The sequence below is a fragment of the Diceros bicornis genome, chromosome 19 (genome assembly GCF_020826845.1).
Source record: "Diceros bicornis minor isolate mBicDic1 chromosome 19, mDicBic1.mat.cur, whole genome shotgun sequence".
Classification (NCBI taxonomy): domain Eukaryota; kingdom Metazoa; phylum Chordata; class Mammalia; order Perissodactyla; family Rhinocerotidae; genus Diceros; species Diceros bicornis.
This window is the reverse complement of record NC_080758.1, coordinates 31,407,838-31,431,473: the sequence shown is the minus strand read 5'-3', so window position 1 is coordinate 31,431,473 and position 23,636 is coordinate 31,407,838. Positions and strand designations below refer to the sequence as shown.

Here is a 23,636-nt window from a genome sequence, read left to right as displayed (position 1 = left end):
ACCAGGGCAGCATGGTACTGGCACAAAAACAGACACACAGATCAATGGAATAGAATCGAAAGCCCAGAAATAAACCCACACATCTATGGACAGCTAATCTTTGACAAAGGAGCCAAGAACATACAATGGAGAAAAGAAAGTCTCTTCAACAAATGGTGTTGGGAAAACTGGATAGCCACATGCAAAAAAATGAAAGTAGACCCTTACCTTACACCATGCACAAAAATTAACTCCAAATGGATTAAAGACTTGAATGTAAGACCTGAAACTATGAAACTTCTAGAAGAAAACATAGGCAGTATGCTCTTCGACATTGGTCTTAGCAACATATTTTCAAGCACCATGTCTGACCGGGCAAGAGAAACAATGGCAAAAATAAACAAATGGGACTACATCAAACTAAAAAGCTTCTGCACAGCAAAGGAAACTATCAACAAAACAAAAAGACAACCTAACAATTGGGAGAAGATACTTGCAAACCATACATCTGATAAGGGCTTAATCTCCAAAATATATAAAGAACTCATGCATCTCAACAAGAAAAAAACTAACAACCCAATTAAAAAATGGGCAAAAGACCTGAACAGACATTTCTCCAAAGAAGATATACAGATGGCCAACAGACACATGAAAAGATGTTCAACATCATTAACTATCAGGGAAATGCAAATCAAAACTACAATAAGATATCACCTCATGCCCATCAGAATGGCTATAATTAACAAGACAGGAAACAACATATGTTGGAGAGGATGTGGAGAGAAGGGAACTCTCATACACTGCTGGTGGGAGTGCAAACTGGTGCAGCCACTATGGAAAACAGTATGGAGAGTCCTCAAAAAATCAAGGATAGTACTACCATATGATCCAGCTATTCCACTGCTGGGTATTTATCCAAAGAACTTGAAAACACCGATGTGTAAAGATACATGCACCCCTGTGTTCACTGCAGCGTTATTCACAATAGCCAAGACTTGGAAGCAACCTAAGTGCCCATCAAGGGACAAATGGATGAAGAAGATGTGGTATATATACATAATGGAATACTACTCAGCCATAAGAAACGATGAAATCCAGCCATTTGTGACAACATGGATGGACATTGAGGGTATAAGGCAAAGTGAAATAAGTCAGAGGGAGAAGGTCAAATACCGTATGATTTCCTTCATTAAGTAGTAGATAATAACAACAATAAACAAACACATACAGACAGAGATTGGATTGGTGATTACCAGAGGAGAAGGGGGGAGGGAGGAGAGCGAAAGGGATAATTCGGCACGTGTGTGGTGATGGGTTGTAATTAGTATTTGGGTGGTGAACATGATGTAATCTATGCAGAAATAGAAGTATAATGATGTACACCTGAAATTTATACAATGTTATAAACCAATGTTACTGCAATAAACAAAAAATCAAAAAAAAAAAAAAAAAAAGAAAAAGAAAAGAAAAGCTCTTGTTATTTAACTTTCGAGTTTTCATCTCCTCATCTTTAAAATAGCAATTTTGGGCCGGCCCCGTGGCTTAGCGGTTGAGTGCGCGCGCTCCGCTGCTGGCGGCCCGGGTTTGGATCCCAGGCGCACACCGACGCACCGCTTCTCCGGTCATGCTGAGGCCGAGTCCCACATACAACAACTAGAAGGATGTGCAGCTATGACATACAACTATCTACTAGGCCTTTGGGGGGAAAATAAATAATAAATAAAATTATAAAAACAAAACAAATATTTATTAAAAAAATAAAAAATAAATAAAATAGCAATCTCTTCCACCAATATCAGAGGATTGCTGTATTATAAAATAATACATGTAATATACATGTAACTATATCTCTATGTGCTAATGTAAACCCCTCATCATAAAGTCTAGGACACAGTAGGCAATATCCAAGATTCCCCCTGCACGTGTTCCTTATTTTTCTTTGTACTCATTAATCCTTACTATGACCAAAATGACCATCTGTATTCAATTTATACATTTCTTTGCCTTGATTTTTATGGCTCAGATCAAGCATCCTTACCATAATGTACACTTTCAAGACGAAGAACTCAAATTCCATATAAGTCAATATTATAAAACCCAAATTCTTTTCTTTTTTTTTTTTTTGAGGAATATTGGCCCTGAGCTAAATCTGGTGCCAACCTTCCTCTATTTCTTTTGTTTTTCCCTCCCCAAAGCCCCAGTATATGGTTGTATATCCTAGTTGTAGGTCCTTCTAGTTCTTCTATGTGGGATGCTGCCTCAGCATGGCTTGAGGAGTGGTGAGTAGGTCCCTGCCCAGGATCTGAACCTGCAAACCCCAGGCCACAGAAGTGGGACGTGCAAACTTAACCGCTATGCCACCAGGCTGGCCCTAAAACCCAAATTCTTAAGACTTTACACCAACTTTTTCCCTACGGAGTATTCTACATGTTCCTTGAGCCTTGAAATTTGTACATGTAGTGATGAGGATGAGAATAGTAACACATTTATATTAGCAATAACAGCTCAATCTATCTCTCATTTCCACAGCCACTATGGGATGTGGTGAGGGGTTGAGAGCTATTCAGGAGTTCTTCTGCCACAAACTAGAAATCTTCTGACTTTAGGCAGCCTGGCTTGGGTGAGGTTGGGGTATCCACAAACTTTTAAGTAAATTTTCTTCAGTCAGTGTCTGCTTCACTGCCAGCATTTCCAGGTCCTGAACCTCTCCTACTTCTGCACAGGGCACTGCTCTCTCCTGAGCCAGAGCCCACTCCATGAGTTCTCTGAGCCATGGCTTCCTCCACTTAGTTCCTGTCTTCCATTAACTCCCTTTCTTTCATGAACCTTAAAATCCCTTACCTACTATGATCCCCACTCACACTTTCTCATTAAGCCTTTTTTATTCCTCCACTATCATTTCAATGAGGTGTTATCAGGGAGAAAACATGAAAAAATGTCTTTAATCTGCCATCATGAACCAGAAGTCTGAAACTTGATTTTTTTTTTTTTTTGCCATACAATATTTTATGGTCATTTGAGAATTAACTCTAGTATATTTAAAAAAAATTTTTTTAATGAAAAAAAAAAGAAAGACTGAGATCTAAGATCAGTGGAGGGGTTCCAACTCAAAAATGCAGTAAGCAAAATCCCAAGAAAACAGCTGTGCAGATGGCCTAAAAAACAATTAGTACAAATTGGAGCAGGGTCTTGACAGACTAGAATGTGTATGATTGAGAGCTTGAGGAAAAGAAAGCTAATAATAAAGACAGACAAGAAAAAAGAAAACTAGAAATTCCAAGGAAAAAATTATATTAGAAAGTTATGGTCCAAATACGAAATAAAGATATGACTGGAAGCATCTGATAGTTTCAAAACCAGAATTCACTTCTTCTTCATTTTCTCATTGGAACAGCCCAGGGTCCACGACATTGAACCTATAGAGAAAGAAATATAAACCCAGAAAACAATGCTTGGCCTGACAGTGAACAATATTTACTTAGCTATAATAATGTAAATGCTCTTTACTGACTTTCCAGTTTTATGGACAGACCATGAAAGGTTTGGCTGTGTTCAGAGGACAGAATGCAGAGGTTAACAATTCTGACAGGTTAAACTGAAAACTACACCTGACAGAAAGGGAGGGTACTAATCTTATCTGACAAAGAGGGAGAGTCAAGAAATACTGCTCAAAATTAACAGAACAAGGGGCTGGCCCGGTGGCACAGTTGTTAAGTTCAACACTCCACTTTGGTGGCCTGGGGTTCCAGGTTCAGATCCTGGGCACAGACCTATGCACCACTCACCAAACTATGCTGTGATGGCAGCCCACACACAAAATGGAAGAACATGGGCACAGATGTTAGCTCAGGGCCAATCTTCCTCACCAAAAAAAAAAAAAAAAAAATTAACACAACAAAAAATAGAGGTTCAGGAGCACTTCTGATAGTTAGAAAGGTAACCAACTTGTTATTGGTTGAATTGTGTCCTCCCAAAAGTCCTAACACCCAGTACCTGGTGCATGTGATCTTAGTTAGAAACAGGGCCTTTGCCGATGACCACAATGAGGTCATTAGGGTGGACCCTAATCCAATATGACTGGTATACTTATAAAAAGGGAAATTCAGACACAGACACAGACATGCATAGAGGAAAGATGATATGAAGACACAGAGAGAATGCCATCTACAAGCCAAGAAATGCCTGAGGCTATCAAAATCTAGGAGAGAGGCAAGGAACAGATTCTCCCTCACAGCCCTCAGAAGGAAGCAACCCTGCCAACATCTTGATTTCGGACCTCCAGCCACTGGAAATGCAGGACAATAAATTTCTGTTGTTTAAGTCAGCCAGTTTGTGGTACTTTGTTACAGCAGCCCCAGGAAACTAAAATAACAGAGGAACAAAAAATAATGCAAATATCAAATGGGGGGATGTGAAGTAAATCCTCATTTTTCATACTGGAGAAGCAGAAAACTGTTGATTTTTTGAAAAGGTTAAGGGGGCCGGCCCCGTGGCTTAGCGGTTAAGTGCTCGCGCTCTGCTGCTGGCGGCCCAGGTTTGGATCCCGGGCGCGCACCAACGCACCGCTTCTTCCGCAATGCTGAGGCGGCGTCCCACATACAGCAACTAGAAGGATGTGCAACTATGACATACAACTGTCTACTGGGGCTTTGGGGAACAAAAGGAGGAGGACTGGCAATAGATGTTAGTTCAGGGCTAGTCTTCCTCAGCAAAAAGAGGAGGATTGGCATGGATGTTAGCTCAGGGCTGATCTTCCTCACAAAAAAATAAATTAAAAAAAAAAAAAAGAAAAGGTTAAAAAAAAGGAACAGCAACATAATTATATAATTTAGAATTACGGAGGTCATCAAAAAGTCTCAAAACAAAGATTGTCTCAGCAGAGTGGGATGGGAATTGAAGAACATATTTATTTCAGGCTCCCTTGCAGTTTTTTCTTCATAACTTTATGTGTGCATATTATAATAAGAATCAGAATTTTAAAAACAAGTTGTAGAACATGCATAGTATAATCTCACTTTTGAAAAAGAAATATGACAATTTAATTTCAAAAATGGGCAAAGGACTTGAATAGACATTTCACCAAAGAAGATATACTAATGGCCAACAAACACATGAAAATATGCTCAACATCACTAATCATTAGGGAAGTGCAAATCAAAACCACAATGAGACACCATTTTACACTCAGTAGGATGGCCATTGTCAAAAAAACAGAAAATAAGTGTTGGTGAGGATGTAGAAAAATTGAAACCCTTGTGCATTGCTGGTGGGAATGTAAAATGGTGTAGCCACTATGGAAAACAGTATGGTGGTTCCTCAAAAAATTAAACATATAATTACTATCTGATCCAGCAATTCCACTTTAATATATACCCAAAAGAACTGAAAGCAGGGACCTGAACAGATATCTATACACCAATATTCACAGTAGCATAACAGCCAAAAGGTGGAGACAACCCAAATGTCCATTGAAAGATGAATGGATTAAAAAATGTGGTATATACATACAATAGAATATTATTCAGCCTTAAAAAGGAAAGAAATTCTGATACATGCTACAACATGGAAGAACCTTGAAGACATTATGCTAAGTAAAATAAGCCAAACACAAAAGGACAAATATTGTATGAACCCATTTATATGCCAATAAGAAATTTTCACATATTGAGGTATATGGGGTAGCTATTCTGGTTTAAACCTGATTCGGCCTGAACTACAGAAGTCTGATTTATGGCCTATCAAACATACATTGTACATCTGCTTTAACCAATAAAGTAAAGAATGCATTAAACATTATCTCAAAGTAAAAGAATGCACTTTTTGAAGATAAGAATGCATACTTCCTTTCCTATGATGCCAATATCACTACTCCTGAAGATAAGTTTCCTTTCCTGGACATCAAAGTCATGTTGACCTGCTAATCTGTAACTAAATATCTCTTTGAAACTTTGATGAATATGTATCCTGGGCACGTCCGACGTATGTTCTTTGTTCTAAAAAGGTATAAAACTGTACTGAAAACCATGCTTCTCTGGAACACTTTCTTCATGTGTTGAGATTGCTTTCCTGGGCTAGTAGTCCTCAGCTTGGCTCAAGTAAAACTCACCTTATCTCTCTTATCTATAGAATGCTTATTGGTTATTTGCATCAACAGTGCAATATCTAGAGTTGTCAAATTCATAGAAACAGAAAGTAGAGTAGTGGTTGCCAGGGGTCCGGGGGAGAAGGAATGGGGAGTTAGTGTTAAATGGGCACAGAGTTTCAGTTGGGGAAGATGAAAAACTTCTGGAGATCGTTGGTGGTGATGGCTGCACAACAATGTGAATGTAATTAATGCCAATGAATTGTACAGTTAAAACTGATTAAAATGGTAAATTTTATGTTATGTATATTTTACCACGAGAAAAAAAGAAAAAAAAAAGAAATATGTATACAAACACATTAACATGTAAAAACTTTTCAGCGTTTCTCTCTCATACCTCCTCCTCCCATCTCCTGCCAGAGGAACCACTAATCTGACTTCTATCGTCATATCTTCTAGTAATTGAACTACATCTCCTTTTTTTGTCTGGCTTCTTTCATTCAAACTTATACCTGCGAGATTCATCCATTCATTGTGTGGTAGTTTGTTCCTTTCTATGACTGAGTAGAATTACATTATATGAATATATCACTACTTATTTATCTATTCACCTGTTTTTGAACATTTGACTACTTCTAATTTTTTGGCTATCATAAATAAAGACAGTGGACATTTATATCCAAGTCTTTGTGTAGATATATGCTTTCATTTCTCAAGGGTAAATACCTAGAAGTGGAATTCCTGGGTCATTGGATATATGCGTGTTTAACTCTGTAGAAGATACTCAACAATTTTCCAAAGCTGTAGTGCTGGTTTACACCACCACTTAAAACTTAAAGCCATGGGAAAGCTAAATAAAAATCTGTTTTTCCTTTATAATACAAGTTATTTAATGCTACATAGACTGAGTATTACATTCTTTGAATCTCTCAGTGCAACAGTTCTTCAACTAGGATGCATATCAGGATGACCTTTGCTCTACCCACAGAAACTTTAATTCAACAAGGACAGTGTGGCAGGGCACAGGCTCTGGTCTTTTTTTTTTTTTAAGTTTTTTAAGTGATTCTGATTCATGACCAGGTTGAAAACCACTGCCTTAAAGGATGATAATTATAACATTTTTAATCATAAAAAATAAACTACTCTTATAGCTTGGAAATAAATGGGAGAGAATCTGATTTTAGCTTTATTTTGTGAGGACACTAACTTGGGTGACAAAGCCTTCTCGCAAGCTCTGGTTTTATTTCTCTTACCTTCGTTATTTGAACTGCATCATCCATGACCACTCATTGGAATTCCATAAATATCTTTTTTCAGTTGTGCCACCTGCAACCAAAGGATAAAACCTTTACAAAGATAGAACAGCCCTATTTAAACGCCATGGACTGTTCCCAGAGAGAGGAGCACACTCTAACAAGATGTCTCATAGAGCTGTACTGAACATTCCAGGAGCCACAGGACAAAGCTCCATCTTAAGTAGTTAGTTCAGATCACTGAAGAGGCTCATGAGAACTGAATTCAAGGAGAAATTAGGTCTTTCCAGTGGAGGCAAGATGGAGCACTTCTCCCTTATCTTGGATTATTCTACTGCAAGGTTATTTACGTACCTTTAGGTCCCACCAGGGGACATCTGGCAATGTCTGAAGATAGCTTTGATTGTCTTACAAATCACAAATCTACAGGACAGCCCTCCCATGACAAAGAATTATCCCCAAATGCCAAGGCTGAAAAACCCTGCATTGGTCTAAGACCTACACTCAGGTCTAAGCTCTGCAACACATTAGCCAAGCGACCCAGGCCAAATCTATTAAAATCTTTAGGCCTCAGATTTTTCTCTTGGAAAAAGAGTAGAGTCTGAATTTAATGTTCTCTCTCATTCTAACTCTTAAAATACTAAAATAATCAAATTGAGGCTGGCCCGGCGGTAGTGGTTAAATTCAGCGTGCTCCACTTCAGCAGCCCAGGATCACAGGTTCAGATCCTGGGCGCAGACCTACACCACTCACCAAGCCATGCTGTGGCAGCAATCCACATACAAAACAGAGGAAGACTGGCACAGATGTTAGCTCAGGGTGAATCTTCCTCAAGCAAAAAGAGAAAGATTGGCAACAGATGTTAGCTCAGGGCCAATCTTCCTTACCAAAAAAATAAATTAAATAAAATAAAATAACCAAATTTATATTGAAATAATATCCAACATTTATGCATATGCAATAGGCCAGACATCATACTGAGTATTTTTATGTGTTCTACCTCATTTAACCCTCAAAACTGCCCTATAAGGTAGATGCAATCATTATTCTTGTCATTCAGATGAATAAACTGATGCACAGAGACTTGCCAAAGGTCACAAAGTGGTAAACAGCAGAGTCAGGATTTGAGCCTGATCAATCTGATTCTGGAGCCCTCATTCTTATCATTATCTTCTCCATCCCTTTGGACAGAGGACTGAGTTAAAATTCAGAGCCCACTAAACACTATATAGGACTGTAGGCCAGAAATGAAGAGACACCATTTTTCAGCTACAAATCAGCCAAGATTAAGTAAAGATCTGAAGTTGTTGAAAACCTGAGGACACAGGTTGCTTATACCTTGCACTGACAGTGTAAAAGGCCTTTCAACATGAAGGGCTTTAACAATGTTCACACTCTTCAATCTATTTTACTCCTGGGAATCTATTCAAAGAAAACAATCCTAAATACAGTAAAGAACTTCATACAAAGATATTCATTGCTGTATTTTTATTAATACAGAAAATTTAGAATCCTAGGGAATGGATATATAAAGTAAGTAAGCACTTGTTAGAATATTATGTTATCCATTTAAAAAGTTTACGAAGACTACAAAATAACACGCTTAAGTTAAACAGAAAAAGCAGAACAACTTTTTTTTTTTACATTTCTTATTGTGTTAAAATATACATAACAAAAAATTTACCACCTTAATCATTTTTAAGTGTATAGTTCAGTGGTATTAATTACATTCACATGGTTGTGCAAGCATCACCACCATCCATCTCCATAATTCTTTTCATCTTGTAAAAGTGAAACTCGATACCTTTTAAACAGTAACTCCCCATTCTCCTCTACCCTGAGCCCCTGGCAACCACCATTCTACTTTCTGTCTCTATGATTTTGACCACTCTAAGTATCTCATATAAGTGGAATCATACAGTATTTGTCTTTTTGTGACTGGCTTATTTCACTTAGCATATTATCTTCAAGGTTCATCCATGTTGAAGCATATTGCAGAATTTCCTTCCTTTTTAAGGCTGAATGATATTCTATTGTATGTATATACCACATTTTGCTTATCCATTCATCTGTCGATGGATACTTGGGTTGCTTCTATGTTTTAGCTATCTGAATAACGCCACTATAAACACTGGTGTTTATATCTCTTCAAGATCTTGCTTTCGGGGCTGGCCCCATGGCATAGCGGCTAAGTGCGCGTGCTCCGCTGCTGGCGGCTTGGGTTCCGATCCCAGGCGCGCACGACGCACTGCTTGTCAGGCCATGCTGTGGCGGTGTCCCATATAAAGTGGAGGAAGATGGGCACGGATGTTAGCCCAGGACCAGTACTATTCCCCCCCCCAAAAAAAAAAAAGATCTTGCTTTCAATTCTTTTGGGTGTATATATATACATATACACCCAGAAGTGGAATTGCTGGATCATATGGTAATTCTATGTTTAATTTTTTGAAGAACCTCCATACTGTTTTCCACTGCGGCTATACCATTTTACATTCCCACCAACAGTGCACAGGGTTCTAATTTCTCCACATGCTCACCAACACTTGTGGTTTTGTTTGTTTGATAGTAGCCATCCTAATCGGTGCGAGCAGGACACAACATTTTATGTCATAGCAAACACAAAGATATACAGCTCAGACACTTCAAGAAAGGACTTGCTGCCCAGCTACAAAGGATGTGGTTAGCTGACATTAGCTCCTTTAGAATCCACCTCAGCTTTCAAGCCAAGGCCACTCTTTCCTTAGGATGGCCCCAGCCAATGACTGGGCAACGCGGTGGTACGACGGCCTAGCCATTTGCACCTACTGAGGTACTACTCTATCAGGCGATCTGGGCTGCCAGAGACTTTGTCAGGTGTGCACCGCAGTCTAATGGCTTCCCGTGCCCAATCCACTCCTTTTCCTTTTTCTTCACAGGCATTGCTCCCCAATAAGCCCCGTGCCGCCCTACTCCATCTCAATTTGTTTCCTGAAGAACACAACTGGCACATATATTAAGTGTATTTACATTGATGGAGAAACAAAAACCACTGGGGAAAAAAAGACTCGCAATAAAAAAACCAAAATGTTAACAATGGTGAGACCTCTGTACTATCCCCATATTATTTAACTATCATCTACTACTTGTACATAAAAAAAACATTAAAAGAAGACTTTATGCTAGATTTCGCTCCTAAAGAAATATTCTAATAGCAGGATAAAGTGGTATATTTTGTACACAAGTGCCCAAATTCACCCAGGGGTGAATCATAACCAAACTACTGGTGTTCTTCAAAAGAAGCACATGCCCAGGTACTAACGAACTAAAAGATCAGGCAGTGGGCTTTACAGACATTTCATAAGCTCAGCTTCCTCATTTGTTTAATTAAAAGTTGTACTAGTTTAAATTAAAGGCTTTTAGAAGTCTGTTATGGAGTCTGTTCACCCTCCTGTTCTCACAGATGAGATCAAGGCCTTAGACAGGACTACAGTGACAGGGTGAGCAAAGAACAGTTGTTGGCCTTGCTTCTAAATCCTACGTCCATTTCTCTTTCCAGCTATACTGGTAATGTGTCTAAATGTAGGAAGCACATTAAACATACAATTCCAAATATTAATATTATTCCAAGAACTATTCGAAATGTAGCTCTTTCTACGAAAACTGAATGGTAGCATCTGATACTGTCATTCCAGACAGTTTCCTTTCTGAGTACTGACTCCCTCAGTGCATAAATAGGCTCAGGGCTTTATCATCTTAAAAAGACCTCTCTTAAACAAACTACATCTCCAATGCCTCCTCATCCCAGCTATCACCCTCTCCCGTTTCCTTCCCTGCCAGTCTTCTCAATAGTTCACACTGAGTGTCCTCCTCCCCTACCTCAAACTCTCTGACATACGCCCTCACTTGGTCTCTCACAGGAACTGCTCTTGATAGAGTCAACAATTATTTGCAAAGCAGAGTTCTCAATCCTTATTTACTCCACCAAACTGCAGGATCTGACCACTCCCACAATTCCTATCATTACTCAATCAGCATTTCTTCTCAGTAGATCTAGAACTGCCCCTTAAATGTTGGTTCCATCCTTAACCTTCTCACTCTATACCAGTAGTTCCCAAAGTTGGCTGCACCTTAGAATCGGCAGGGGAACTTTTTAACAAGCACCCCCTGGCCTGACCACCCCCCCCACCCAGCTCAAGTACATCATAATCTCAGGGGCGGGGGGTGGCAAGTGCTCCAAACTGCTGGCAGAGTTTGGGGGGTTTTGGTTGTTTTTAAGTACCCCAGTTCATTCCAACGTGCAGCCAGGGCTGAGAACCACTCTTCCCCATCCAGCTTTCTGGATCTCATCTTTTCTTCCCCCATATATCTCCAGCCCCAAATTCTCTTCAGAACCTAGATCTAGGGGCGCAGCAGTTAAGTGCACACACTCCACTTTGGCGGCCCAGGGTTCGCAGGTTCAGATCCTGGTCACGCACCGACGCACCGCTTGTCAAGCCATGCTGTGGCGGCGTCCCATATAAAGTAGAGGAAGATGGGCACTGATGTTAGCCCAGGGCCAGTCTTCCTCAGCAAAAAGAGGAGGCTTGGCATTGGATGTTAGCTCGGGGCTCATCTTCCTCACACACACACACACAAAAAAAGAACCCAGATCTATATATAACCTTGCCTCCTGGACTTGTATAGCTCACAAGCACCTCTTGATTCAAACAACCAACATTCATAGAAAAACGTTCTTTTCTCCTGTATCTGTTCCTCCTTAACTGCTTATCTCAGTAGGTAAAAATCACCGGCTACCCTAGGAATCAGCAAACTTTTTTTGTAAAGAGCCACACAGTAAATATTTGGCTTTGCAGGTCATACAGCCTCTGTCACAGTTACTCAGCTCTGCTGTTGTAGCACAAAAGCAGCTACAGACAACAGATAAAGTTTGAGTATAGCTATAGGCCAATAAAACTTTATTTATGAACACTGAAATTTGAATTTTATATAATTTCCACATGTCATAAAATATCATTGTTCTTTTGATTTTTTTCAACCATTTAAAGATGCGTCTAGTTTGTGGGCTGTGCAAAAACTGTCAGCAGGTCAGTTTGCCAACTTCAGTCTTCCCCCTTGCCCAAGCCAGAAATCCAGGAGTCCCAATTCCTTCCTCTCCCTTAGCCACCAGAGTCAATCACTACCTCTAGCAAAGTACTTGTCACAAACTATTTTAACTGTTTACGGCCTCCCTCAACTGACAGTAAGATCCTTGAGGATAAGAACCACGTTTTAATAATATCCACAGAGCCTTGCAGAGTCCTTAGAACATGGTAAGCAATCTATTAAAGGGCTCTTCTTTTAAGTCTTTTCCTTAGTTCAAAACAGAGAAAACTCCACCAACATGAAGGTTAATGGTATATCCTACTAATTTGAATCTTTCTTTATTCTAAGACATTAGTTTCTTTTTAATTCGGCTTATTCTTGAACTTGATGGTAAGGTTTAAAAGGAAAAGAAAAACAGAGCAAATTTTAAAATGCATTAAATAAAGGCTCAGGCAAACATGGAACATATTCCTTATTAAGTACAAATAATAATCTTTACTATTAAATGCTTCAATAACTGCTTAATTTCTGTTTTCTGCTTTTCAAGGCCAAGGAATGTTGCCTGGATCTTTGAAAAAATCAGCTTGCTCAAATCCTGGAAGATGCCAATACAGTGGCTGACTACCACTAGAGCAGGGTCTGTAAGCAGCCTTATGCCTTCAATGCACCTCTCCTTTCTAATATGTCAGCTTCAACTGTAATTACATTTGAAAGTCATTCAATAAAGAGGGAAAAACTAGGCATGCTAAAAAAAAAAAAAAAAAGAAATAACCAGACATATCAAAAAGCAGCAGCTCAATAAGGATCAGAATAATAACCACTTATTAGGTGCTTATTATGTGTCAGGCACTGGGTAAAAGTTTATATTGTACATTATTTAACATTATCATCAAAACAAGCACAGATGGTTCATTTTGCAGATGAAGAAACTGTGGCACAGAGCAGTTAAATAACTTGTCTGCAGTTGAACTGGTAGGTGACAAGACTGAGATTCAAACTCAGGTATATCTCATTCCAACTCGATGCTCTCACCTGCTGGTTCTATAATAGGGCCTATAACCAATGTATGTCAATAGCCACAGGAGGAAAAGAGCATCCTCCAGAAGGAGCTGAATGGAAGTTTCAAAGCCCTGTTTGAAATGTATCATAACTGTCATATAACTACAAAACTCCTAAGTATGGTGCAACGTATGCAGCCAGTGAGGCTTTCTAATCACTGTCTAACTGAATGAAGAAAATAAACTGGAAGAGCCAATTCCTTAATATAGCAGAACCCCTTACTCCAAAGATGGGAAACAAAATCTTGGGGCAAATTAAACACTGCCACGGTCCATTTCCTACTGTTAACAGAGCCATTGCCAGGAAGTCCCATGCTTACTATAGCAACCACTGGTCTTGCTATTCACCAAGTTTCTGCCTTTCTGTTTCCTCAGGAAGCAGACTGGAAAATGAGGCTCCTGATCTCTTTTTTTTTTTTAAAGAGGAGCTGCCATTTAAAAATAGAAATTAATAAATGAACATGTAAAAAGTAATTTTATACTTTGGCTAACACCCAATATTTCTGTATATTAAACTCAATCTTTAAAGCACATAGTCTTATCTTTATCTTGCAATACAGCAGTCTACAAAATCTACTAGAACCCTCCAGCTACAAAAATCTAGAAATGCTGAATAAATCCTTACATCCTTTGAAAAGCTTACTCAGTTCTCAAGAAAGCAGAGAAAACTGCCAGCAGTGTGAAACAAAGAGTGAACCAAAAGCCAGAGCTGCAAGTATGTGCTAACCTCTGCACCGGCCCCAGGAGCATTTGTTAAGACATTTGAGTAATCAAGGGAAGTAGAGAAAAGGAGACAGGAAGCAGGAGAAAAGTAGACAAGGCTCTTGAGAAAGGTGGAGAGTTGGATTCAAGACTTCTTGCAAAGTTATGGCCCTCAAAGGCCTATGTTCTCAACGAAAACAGATAAGAAAAAAAACCCACCTGCATGAAATAAGACCAGAAAGCTTGTCTGCCTCAGTTTGAGCTGTGGGTAATGGGAGGAAAAGGCTACCCTTGAGAATTTGAAACCATAGGCATATGTTTCATATGGATTTAGGGTCTAAATCTACTCTATCATATGATCCAAGAACCCCTTGATGGGAAATTAACAAAACTGGCTCATGCCAGAGATGCCCCTAGACATCTCTAATAGAAACAAAAGTAAAACCACTGTGGAAAGGCAAACCCTCATCACAAAATGCACAGGATTTAAAAAACAGAACAGTCTCATAAAGACTATAAATAAGTGTGTTTAACAATGATTCAAGAGAAAAACACCAAAACCATTAGGAAAGCATAAAACACTCTAAAAAGAAGAAAATAAAGTAGAACAACCAAATGGAACTTCCAGAATAAAAAAGTCACTGAAATCTAAAATTCTGTAGATGGGTTAACCACCAGAGAAGACACAGCTGACGAGAGAATTAATAAACTGGAAAATATATCTGAAGAATGTATCAAAAATGCTACACAAAGAAATAAACATTACTGGTCTAGAAAAATAACTGGAGAAAAGTTGTAAAGCTACTTGTAAAATTTACATGGAAATGCAAAGAAGTTAGAACAGCCAAAACCATTTTGATAAAGAAAAAGAAAGTTGGAAGAATATATGAGTTCAAAGAGCAAGGCCACTTTGCACTCTCTCTTCCTATAATCCAAATCATCCAAATAAGCTCCTTTCAGCAAACTGGGAATTCTAAGAAAGCTTTGTCAACCTGATAAAAGCCATCTATGAAAAACTTAAAGCTAACGTCACTTAATGGTGAAATACTGAATGCTTCCCCTCTAAAATTAGCAACAAGGCAAAGATACTCTTTCATCACTTTTATTCAACATTGTATTGGAGGGTCCTAGCCAGTGAAATAACACAAGAAAAATAAATAAAAAGGCAACTATATTGGAAAAGAAGTAAAACTGTCTTTATTTACAGAGAACATGATCTTACAGATAGAAAAGCTTAAGAAGTCTACAAAAAAGTTAGTAAAACTAGTAAGTTTATCAAAATAGCAGAATACAAAGTCAACATAAAACAAATACATACACAAATATCAACTGTATCTTTATATATCAGCAATAAATAGTTGGAAATTGAAAATTTTTTAAATATCATTTATAACAGGATTTAAAAAACACAGAAATTACTTAGGGATAAATTTAACAAAAGATATGCAAGACCTATATCCTGAAAACTACAAAACACTGCTGAAGTTAAAGAAGACTTAAATAAATGAAGAGATATAATTTGTTCATGGATCAAAAGATTCAATGTTGTTAAGATGTCAATTTGTCCCAAACTTACCTACAGATTCAATGAAATCCCAATCAAATTCTCAGCAGAGTTTTTGTAAAAAGTGACAAGCTGATTCTAAAATTTACATGGAAATCCAAAGAACTCAGAATAGACAAAACAATTTTGATAAAGAAAAAGAAAGTTGAAAGACTACTTGACAGTGAACAAGACAGTATGCTATGGGTGTAAGGACAGACATATAAATCAAGAGAATAGACTGGAAAGTCCAGAAATCAAACCACACATATATGATCAACTGATTTTCCACAAAGATGCTAAGGCAATTCAATGGGGACAGAACAGTCTTTTCTACAAATAATGCTAGAACAACTTGATACCCCTATGGGGGAAAATGAACTTTGCCCCTTAGCTTCATGTCATATACAAACATTAACTTGAAAGGATATTAGATCTAGATCTAAATGTAAAAGCTAAAAGTATAAGAACACATAAGAGAAAACTTCACAATCTTGAGACAATGTATTAATTTTATATTACTGTATGACAAACACAACAAAGTTAGAGGTCAGAAGTCCAGGCACAGCATGGGTGGATTTTCTGCTCAGGATCTCACAAGCATAAACTCAAGGTGTCTCCCAGGCTGTGTTCTCATCTGAAGCTCAGGATCCTCTGCCAAGTTCACATGGTTGTGACAGAATTCAGTTCCTTGCACTTGCAGGACTAAGGTCTCTGTTTCTTTGCTCTTCTCATCCAGGGGCCATTCTCAGCTGCTAGGGGCCATCAGCAATCCTTGCGTTATGGACCCTCCATCTTCAAAGCCAGCAATGGAAAAATTTCCCTCTTGCTGAATCCTCCTCATGACTTCTCCTGGCTCTGACTTCTGGACCAAGACTTTAAGGGTTCGTGTGATTAGGTTAGGCCTTTCTGCATAATCTCCTGTTTGACTCACTCCAAGTCAACTTATTAGTAACTTAATTACACCTTTAATATCCCTTTTGCCATGTACAGTCCTGCACTACATGACGATGTTTTGGTCAACAATGGATCACATACATGACAATGGTCCCATCAGATTAGTACCATATAGCCTAGGTGTGTAGTGGGCCATACCATCTAGGTTGTGTACATACTGTAGGGGAGGAAGAAATTTTCCTCTACACTTCTAGGTTCTTCTAGATGGTCTAGGAATTAAACTGACATGAGACAGATTAACAGAAAAAAACAAAAGTTTAATAACATATATACATGGGAAAAACCCAGGAAAACCAGGCCAGCCCAGCGGCATAGTGGTTAAGTTCACGCACTCTGCTTTGGCAGCCAGGGGTTTGCAGGTTCGGATCCTGGGCACGGACCTACACACTGCTTATTAAGCCCTGCTGTGGCAGGTGTCTCACATATAAAGTAGAGGAAGATGGGCACGGATGTTAGCCCAGGGCCAATCTTCCTCAGCAAAATGAGGAGGATTGGCAACTGATGTTAGCTCAGGGCTAATCTTCCTCACTTAAAAAAAAACAAAACAAAACAGGAAAACCAAGTAACTCGCCCAAGTGGCCAAAGCCCTCACTTTCAGCTAAAGACAAAAGAAGATGTTGTGGGTGGGGAGACTCAGGGACTTCATACAGAAGGGAGGCAACTCACAGGTAGGTGAAAAGGAGCAAACGTTTGGAAAATAAATGCGTGTTTGGCCACATAGAAACAGAAGAACACACAGAGAAGCCCAACAAACGGGCTTTTCTAGGTTCCTCCCTGTCTACCACCTAGCTCATGCTGTGCTAAGGTGACAGCCTGGTTCCTGAGACAGGTCTTTTTATCTGAATTCTTTTAGGCAGTTATGGGAGAGGTAACAAGGAAAACTTTGAGTCTTGTTTCTTAAAAATAATCAGCCTAAAATAATCCACATGTTAAAGAGACACATTTTGGGGTGGCAAATTTTGTTCCCCTTCAGTACACTCTATGATATTTGCACAATGACAAAATCACTTAAGGACACATTTCTCAGAACGTATCTCCATCGTTAAGTGACGCATGACTATAACGTAACATAATCACTGGACTAAAATCCCATCATATTCACAGGTCCTGCCCACACTCACAGGAAGGAAATTATACAAGAGTGTGGGTCATCAGGGGTCATTTTAGGATTCTATCTACCACAGACAGACAAAGAGTTCTTAGACTGGACACAAAAAGGATGAACCATAAAAAAAAAAGTGATAATTTAGACTTGATCAAAATTACAACTTTCTGTTCTTTGAGAGACACCACTAAAAAAAAAAAAGCAAGCTGGGGCCAGCCCCATGGCCTAGTGGTTAAGTTCGTGCACTCCACTTCGGCAGCCTAGGTTTGTATCCTGGGTGTGGACCTACACCACTCATCAGCCATGCTGTGGTGGTGACCCACATATAAAATAGAGGAAGACCGGCACAGATGTTAGCTCAGGGGGAATCTTCCTCAAGCAAAAAGAGGAAGATTGGCAATAGATGTTAGCTCAGGGCGACTCTTCCTCAGCAAAAAAAAAAAAGCCAGCCACAGGCTGGGAGAGAACATTTGTAAAACATATACATGATTAATGAACTGTATCCAGAATATATAAAAGACCCTTACAACTCAAGCATAATATTAACAAACAATAATCCAACAAAAAAATTGGCAAAGGATTTAAGATGACAATTCACAAAAGCAAATATACAAATGGTCAATAAGCACACAAACAGATGCTCAACATCATCAGTTATTAGGAAAACGAAAATTAAAACCACAATGATTCACCACCACAAACCCATTAAAATGGCTAAAAATTAAAAGGCTGACAATATCAAGTGTTGGTGTGGATGTGGAGGAACTGCACATTGCTGCACAATATGCAGCTGCACATTGCACATTGCTGATGAGAATGTAAAGTGTAAAACTATGGAAAACAATCTGGCAGGTTCTTATAAAGCTAAACATATACCTAAACCATAAAACCCAGCAATTCCACTCCTAAGATATATCCAAAAGAAATAAAAACATATATCCACACAAAGACTTGCATACACATGTTCCCGGAAGCTTTATTCATAAGAGAATCAAACTAAAAACAATGCTTATTAACATGTGGATGATAAAGTATAGTATATTCATACAATGAATACTACTCAGAAAAAAGGAAAAAAGGAACTAACTACTAATATACCTAACAACATGGATGAATGTCAAAAACATCATGCTGAGTGAAAGAATCCAGACAAAAGAGTACATACTATATCATTCTAGTTATATAACACTCTAGAAAAGACAAATCTAATCTACAGTGACAGAAAGGAGATCCACAGCTGCCTGGGGCCCAGGAACGGCAGCAGGGAGAGGAATGACTGAGAAGGGCACAAGGGAACTTTTGGGGGTTAAGGAAATGTTATATATCTTGACTGTGGTGATGGTTACTCAGGTATATAAATTTAGCAAAACTCATCCAAATATATATGAAAAGTAGATACATTTTATTGTAAGAAGATTGATTATACCTCAGTAAAGTTGATTTTTAAAAAGATAATCTTATTTAATATTTGATATCCTGAAGAGATGCCTATAATACAATCTTGCTGAACAGTCACTCATAATAAACCACACACACAATGCAAAAGATGGGATAAAACAGAAGCTAACAGCTAATTAAGTGCTACCTAAAAGTCTATGTATCAATGTTATATACATCATATTAATAAAGGGGAAAAACACATGATCATCTCAATTAATGCAGAAAAAGCAGTTAACAAAACCAAACACCCTTCTGTGACAAAAACACTCAACAAACTAGGAATAGAAGGGAACTTTATCAATATGATAAAGAGCATTATGAAAAACCCACAGCTATATTCATGGGGAAAGAATGAAAGCTTTCCCCCTAACATCAGGAACACAACGAGAATGCCCACTACTGCCACTTCCATTCAACACTGTACTGGACATTGTTGCAAAGCAATTAGAGAAGAAAAAGAAAAAGAAAAGCCATCCAAAGTAGAAAGGAAGAAGTAAAACTATCTCTATTCACAGATGACATGGTCTTATATAGAGAAAATTCTAAAAGATCCACACCAAAAACTATTACAGCTAATAAATAAGCAAAGTTGCCAGATACAAGATCAACACACAAAATCAGTTGTATTTCTATACACTAGCAATAATCAATCCAAAAATGAAATTAAGAAAATTCCATTTAAAATAGCACCAGAGAATAAAATACTAAGGAGTAAATTTAACCAAGGAGGTACAAGATTTGTACCTTGAAAACTACAAAACGTTGCTGAAGAAATTAAAGATGACCTAAACAATTGGAAATACATCCTGCCTTCATGGATTAGAAGATTTAATATTGTCAAGATGGCAATACTCCACAAAGCAATCTACAGATTCAATGTAATCCCTATCAAAATCCCAACAGCCTGTTTTTGCAGAAATAAAAAAACTGACCCTAAAATTAATATGGAATCGCAAGGGATTACAGATTGTTTAGCCAAAACAATCTTGAAAAATAAAAACAAATTAGGAGGACTCATATTCCTTAAATTCAAAACCTACTACAAAGCTACAGTAATCAAACCAGTATGGTAGTAGTATAAGGAGATATATACATCAAAGGAATAGTATTCAGAGTCCAGAAATAAACCCTAATGTCTTTGGTCAATTGATTTTTGACAAGAGTGCTGAGACTATTCAATGGGGAAAAAAACAAGCTCTTCAATAAATGGTGCTGGGACAACTGGATATCCACATGCAAAAGAATGAAGTTAGACCCTTATCTCACATCATATACACAAAGTAACTCAAAATGAACCAAAGACTTAAATATAAGGGCTAGAACTATAAATTTCTTAGAAGAAAACATAGTAAGTCTTCATGACCTTGGATTTGGAAATGGATTCCTAAAAATCCTATCTAAATGTGACACCAAAAGCACAAGCAACAAAAGAAAATATAGACAAAGTGGACTTCGTCAAAATTAAAAATTTTTGTACAAAAGACACTACCAAGAAAGTGAAAAGATAACCTACAGAATGAGGAAATATTTGTACATCACATATCTGATATTGATCTAGTAACCAGAATATATAAAGAACTCTTACAACTCAACAACAAAAAGATCCCTTCCCCCAACTAAAAAATGGGCAAAGGACTTGACTAGACATTTCTCCAAAGAAGATATACAAATGGCCAACAAGCACATGAAAAAATGTTCAACATCATTAGTCATCATGGAAATGCAAATAAAAACCACGATGAGATACCACTTCACTTCTACTGGGATGGCTATTTAAAAAAAAAAAAGGAGGGGCCGGCCCGGTGGCACAAGCAGTTAAGTGTGCACGCTCCGCTGTGGCGGCCTGCTGGTTCGGATCCCGGGCGTGCACCGACACACTGCTTGGCAAGCCATGCTGTGGTGGCGTCCCATATAAAGTGGAGAAAGATGGGCACGGATGTTAGCCCAGGGCCAGTCTTCCTCAGCAAAAAAAAAAAAAAAAAAAAAAAAAGAGGAGGACTGGCAGATGTTAGCACAGGGCTGATATCCTCACCAAAAAAAAAAAAAAAGAAAAGAAGTATTGACAAGGATGAGGAGAAACCTTGTACATTGCTGGTGGGGAATATAAAATGATGTAGCTGCTGTGGAAAACAGTTTGGTGGTTCCTCAAAAAGTTAAACATAGAACTACTATATGGGGCTGGCCTGGTGGCTTAGCGGTGAAGTGCACACACTCCGCTACTGGCGGCCCGGGTTCAGATCCTGGGCGCGCATCGATGCACCGCTTCTCCGGCCATGCTGAGGCCGCGCCCCACATACAGCAACTAGAAGGATGTGCAACTATGGCATACAACTATCTACTGGGGCTTTAGGGAAGGAAAAATGAAGGAGGATTGGCAATAGATGTTAGCTCCAAGCCAGTCTTCCTCAGCAAAAAAAAAAAAGAGGAGGATTAGCACAGATGTTAGCGCAGGGCTGATCTCCCTCACACATACACACACACACAAAAAGAACTACTATATGGCCTAGCAATTCCACTCCTAGGTACATATGCAAAAAAACTGAAAACAGGTTTTCAAACAAAATCTTGTACATGAATGTTCATAGCAGCATTATTCACAACAGCCAAAAGGCAGAAAAAGCAACAGCCAAAAGGCAATCTTTACTTTGAGATTTCCAAATCTATGTGTAGAGAGGAAGGATGGGACCAATCATAAACTGGTAGAAAAGCTAAGATTCTGATTTTGTAACATGGTTTTTCACAAGTGATACTAGAACTAAAGATAATAACTGATGTTAATTTTATATAAAGCATAAAATCATCTGTTTTTTAAAAAGGTAAAACTACAGTCAATGCTTGTAATTTGTGGTAGTTATATTCTATAAAGTTGCCACAAACACTGAATTAGGAATATTGACCTGTTGCTCCCAGGGGAAATATAGGCTTAGGTTCCTGTGAGCCTCTGGTCACAACATTTTCATCAACCAAAACACCATTTGCTAATGTTAATATAAGTTTAGGGCCGACCCCGTGGCTTGGCGGTTAGGTACACGCACTCTGCTGCTGGCGGCCCGGGTTAGATCCCGGGCTTGCACCGACGCACTGCTTCTCCGGCCATGCTGGGGCCGCGTCCCGCATACAGCGGCTGGAGGGATGTGCAGCTATGACCTACAGCTATCTGCTGGGGCTTTGGGGGGAAATAAATAAATAAAATTTAAAAAAAATTTAAAAAAATATATATAAGTTTATTCATCAATGCCTTTGTAACACAAGCCAATCTCAGAATTGAAAACCTGCTCATCCGCATAACCCTTTTCCCGTATAACACTTAGCAACTATTTTAAAAATTCTTCCGCAGCTTCCTGATCTGTAGAACATGCGTTGCCTGCAAGTTTAACATTTTTCACACAGTATCACCTTTTGAAACATGAAAACTAGCCACCAAGAAGGACTGAATATTTTCCTCATCCTAGTAACGTGACTGGAAATTTCTTTGGCCTTCAGCCTTACAACAATGCTGTCCACTATGCCTTCTTTTTGTTCTTCATCTCACAAATCCACAAATTTACCCACGTTTCCCTCTTTTCCATAGATTCACCATACACTATAGATGTTACCTTAGCCCTTTCTGGAGCAACCTCACATACAGATCAGTAAATTTCCTCTTCCTTTTTCTGGATGTATCATATTTTTAATTTATTAACACTGAACTCGCGGCCAACAGCACTATAACTTATGACTGAACAAAGCTTATCTAACACATTTTTTCCATAAGGCACATCACAGGCTTCGTCCACTTAGGAATACTAGACAGTACTTCAGCAATATACTTGAGGGCAATTTAAAACAGTGAAATCACCAATCAAAGTATAAAAATGCAAAAAACATAGCACTAAATAGACTAAGAAAAGGATACTTGTTTACAGATGAGAGCTGAAACAAGAAGGCAGAGCATGACCTTGTTTGACCTCAGCTGGGAATGTATCTATCGGACAAGGCAAATTTTTCACCTTTCTGCGCATGTCCATGAATGACCGTAAAGTGCTGCAAGTACTGATTTGGGGGTTACAAATAAATTTTAGCAAGTAGGTGAATCTGCAAATACGGAATCTGTGAATAATGATGATCCACTGTACTTCCTTCCTTTCTGAATAATTCAATCTAAAAACCATTAGGTGGTGCTGAGCAAGGCTGGCATCCACATGGTCTCATAAGGAAAGAAGGACTGGATACATTAGAGGGGCTTGATCAATTAAGTAAATATATTAAGAATAACAGGAGCCAAGTTTCTCTGTTAGAGAAGAGAGTTACAAATATGAAAAGGGAGAAACTAAAGTGAACTCTGAGGTGTCAGACTTGAATTGGAGGTAGCAGCGTAAACTCAGCATTTTATGTATACACACACGCACACACATATATACATACACACACACACACATAGAAAATATAGATATGGATGCACGTGTTACAGTACATA

The 23,636-nt window shown here is 38.5% G+C and overlaps 1 protein-coding gene across 6 annotated transcripts in view; it reads right to left on the bottom strand.

Moving 5' to 3' along the window:
* The window catches only part of PTPRA (protein tyrosine phosphatase receptor type A), a 170,120-nt gene that overhangs the window by 111,556 nt on the left and 34,928 nt on the right, over positions 1 to 23,636 (bottom strand). For 4 of the 6 annotated variants that reach the window (XM_058563080.1, XM_058563082.1, XM_058563084.1 and 1 more), the window contains exon 2: positions 7,315 to 7,387. The exons of 1 other annotated variant lie outside the window; for it this stretch is intronic. In XM_058563080.1, the coding sequence (XP_058419063.1) occupies positions 7,315 to 7,341 (27 nt within the window). In that variant the 5' untranslated portion in view covers positions 7,342 to 7,387. Of the gene's footprint in view, positions 1 to 7,314; positions 7,388 to 8,652; positions 8,697 to 23,636 lie in introns of those variants that run through there. One more of the 6 variants, XM_058563081.1, reaches the window with a different exon arrangement.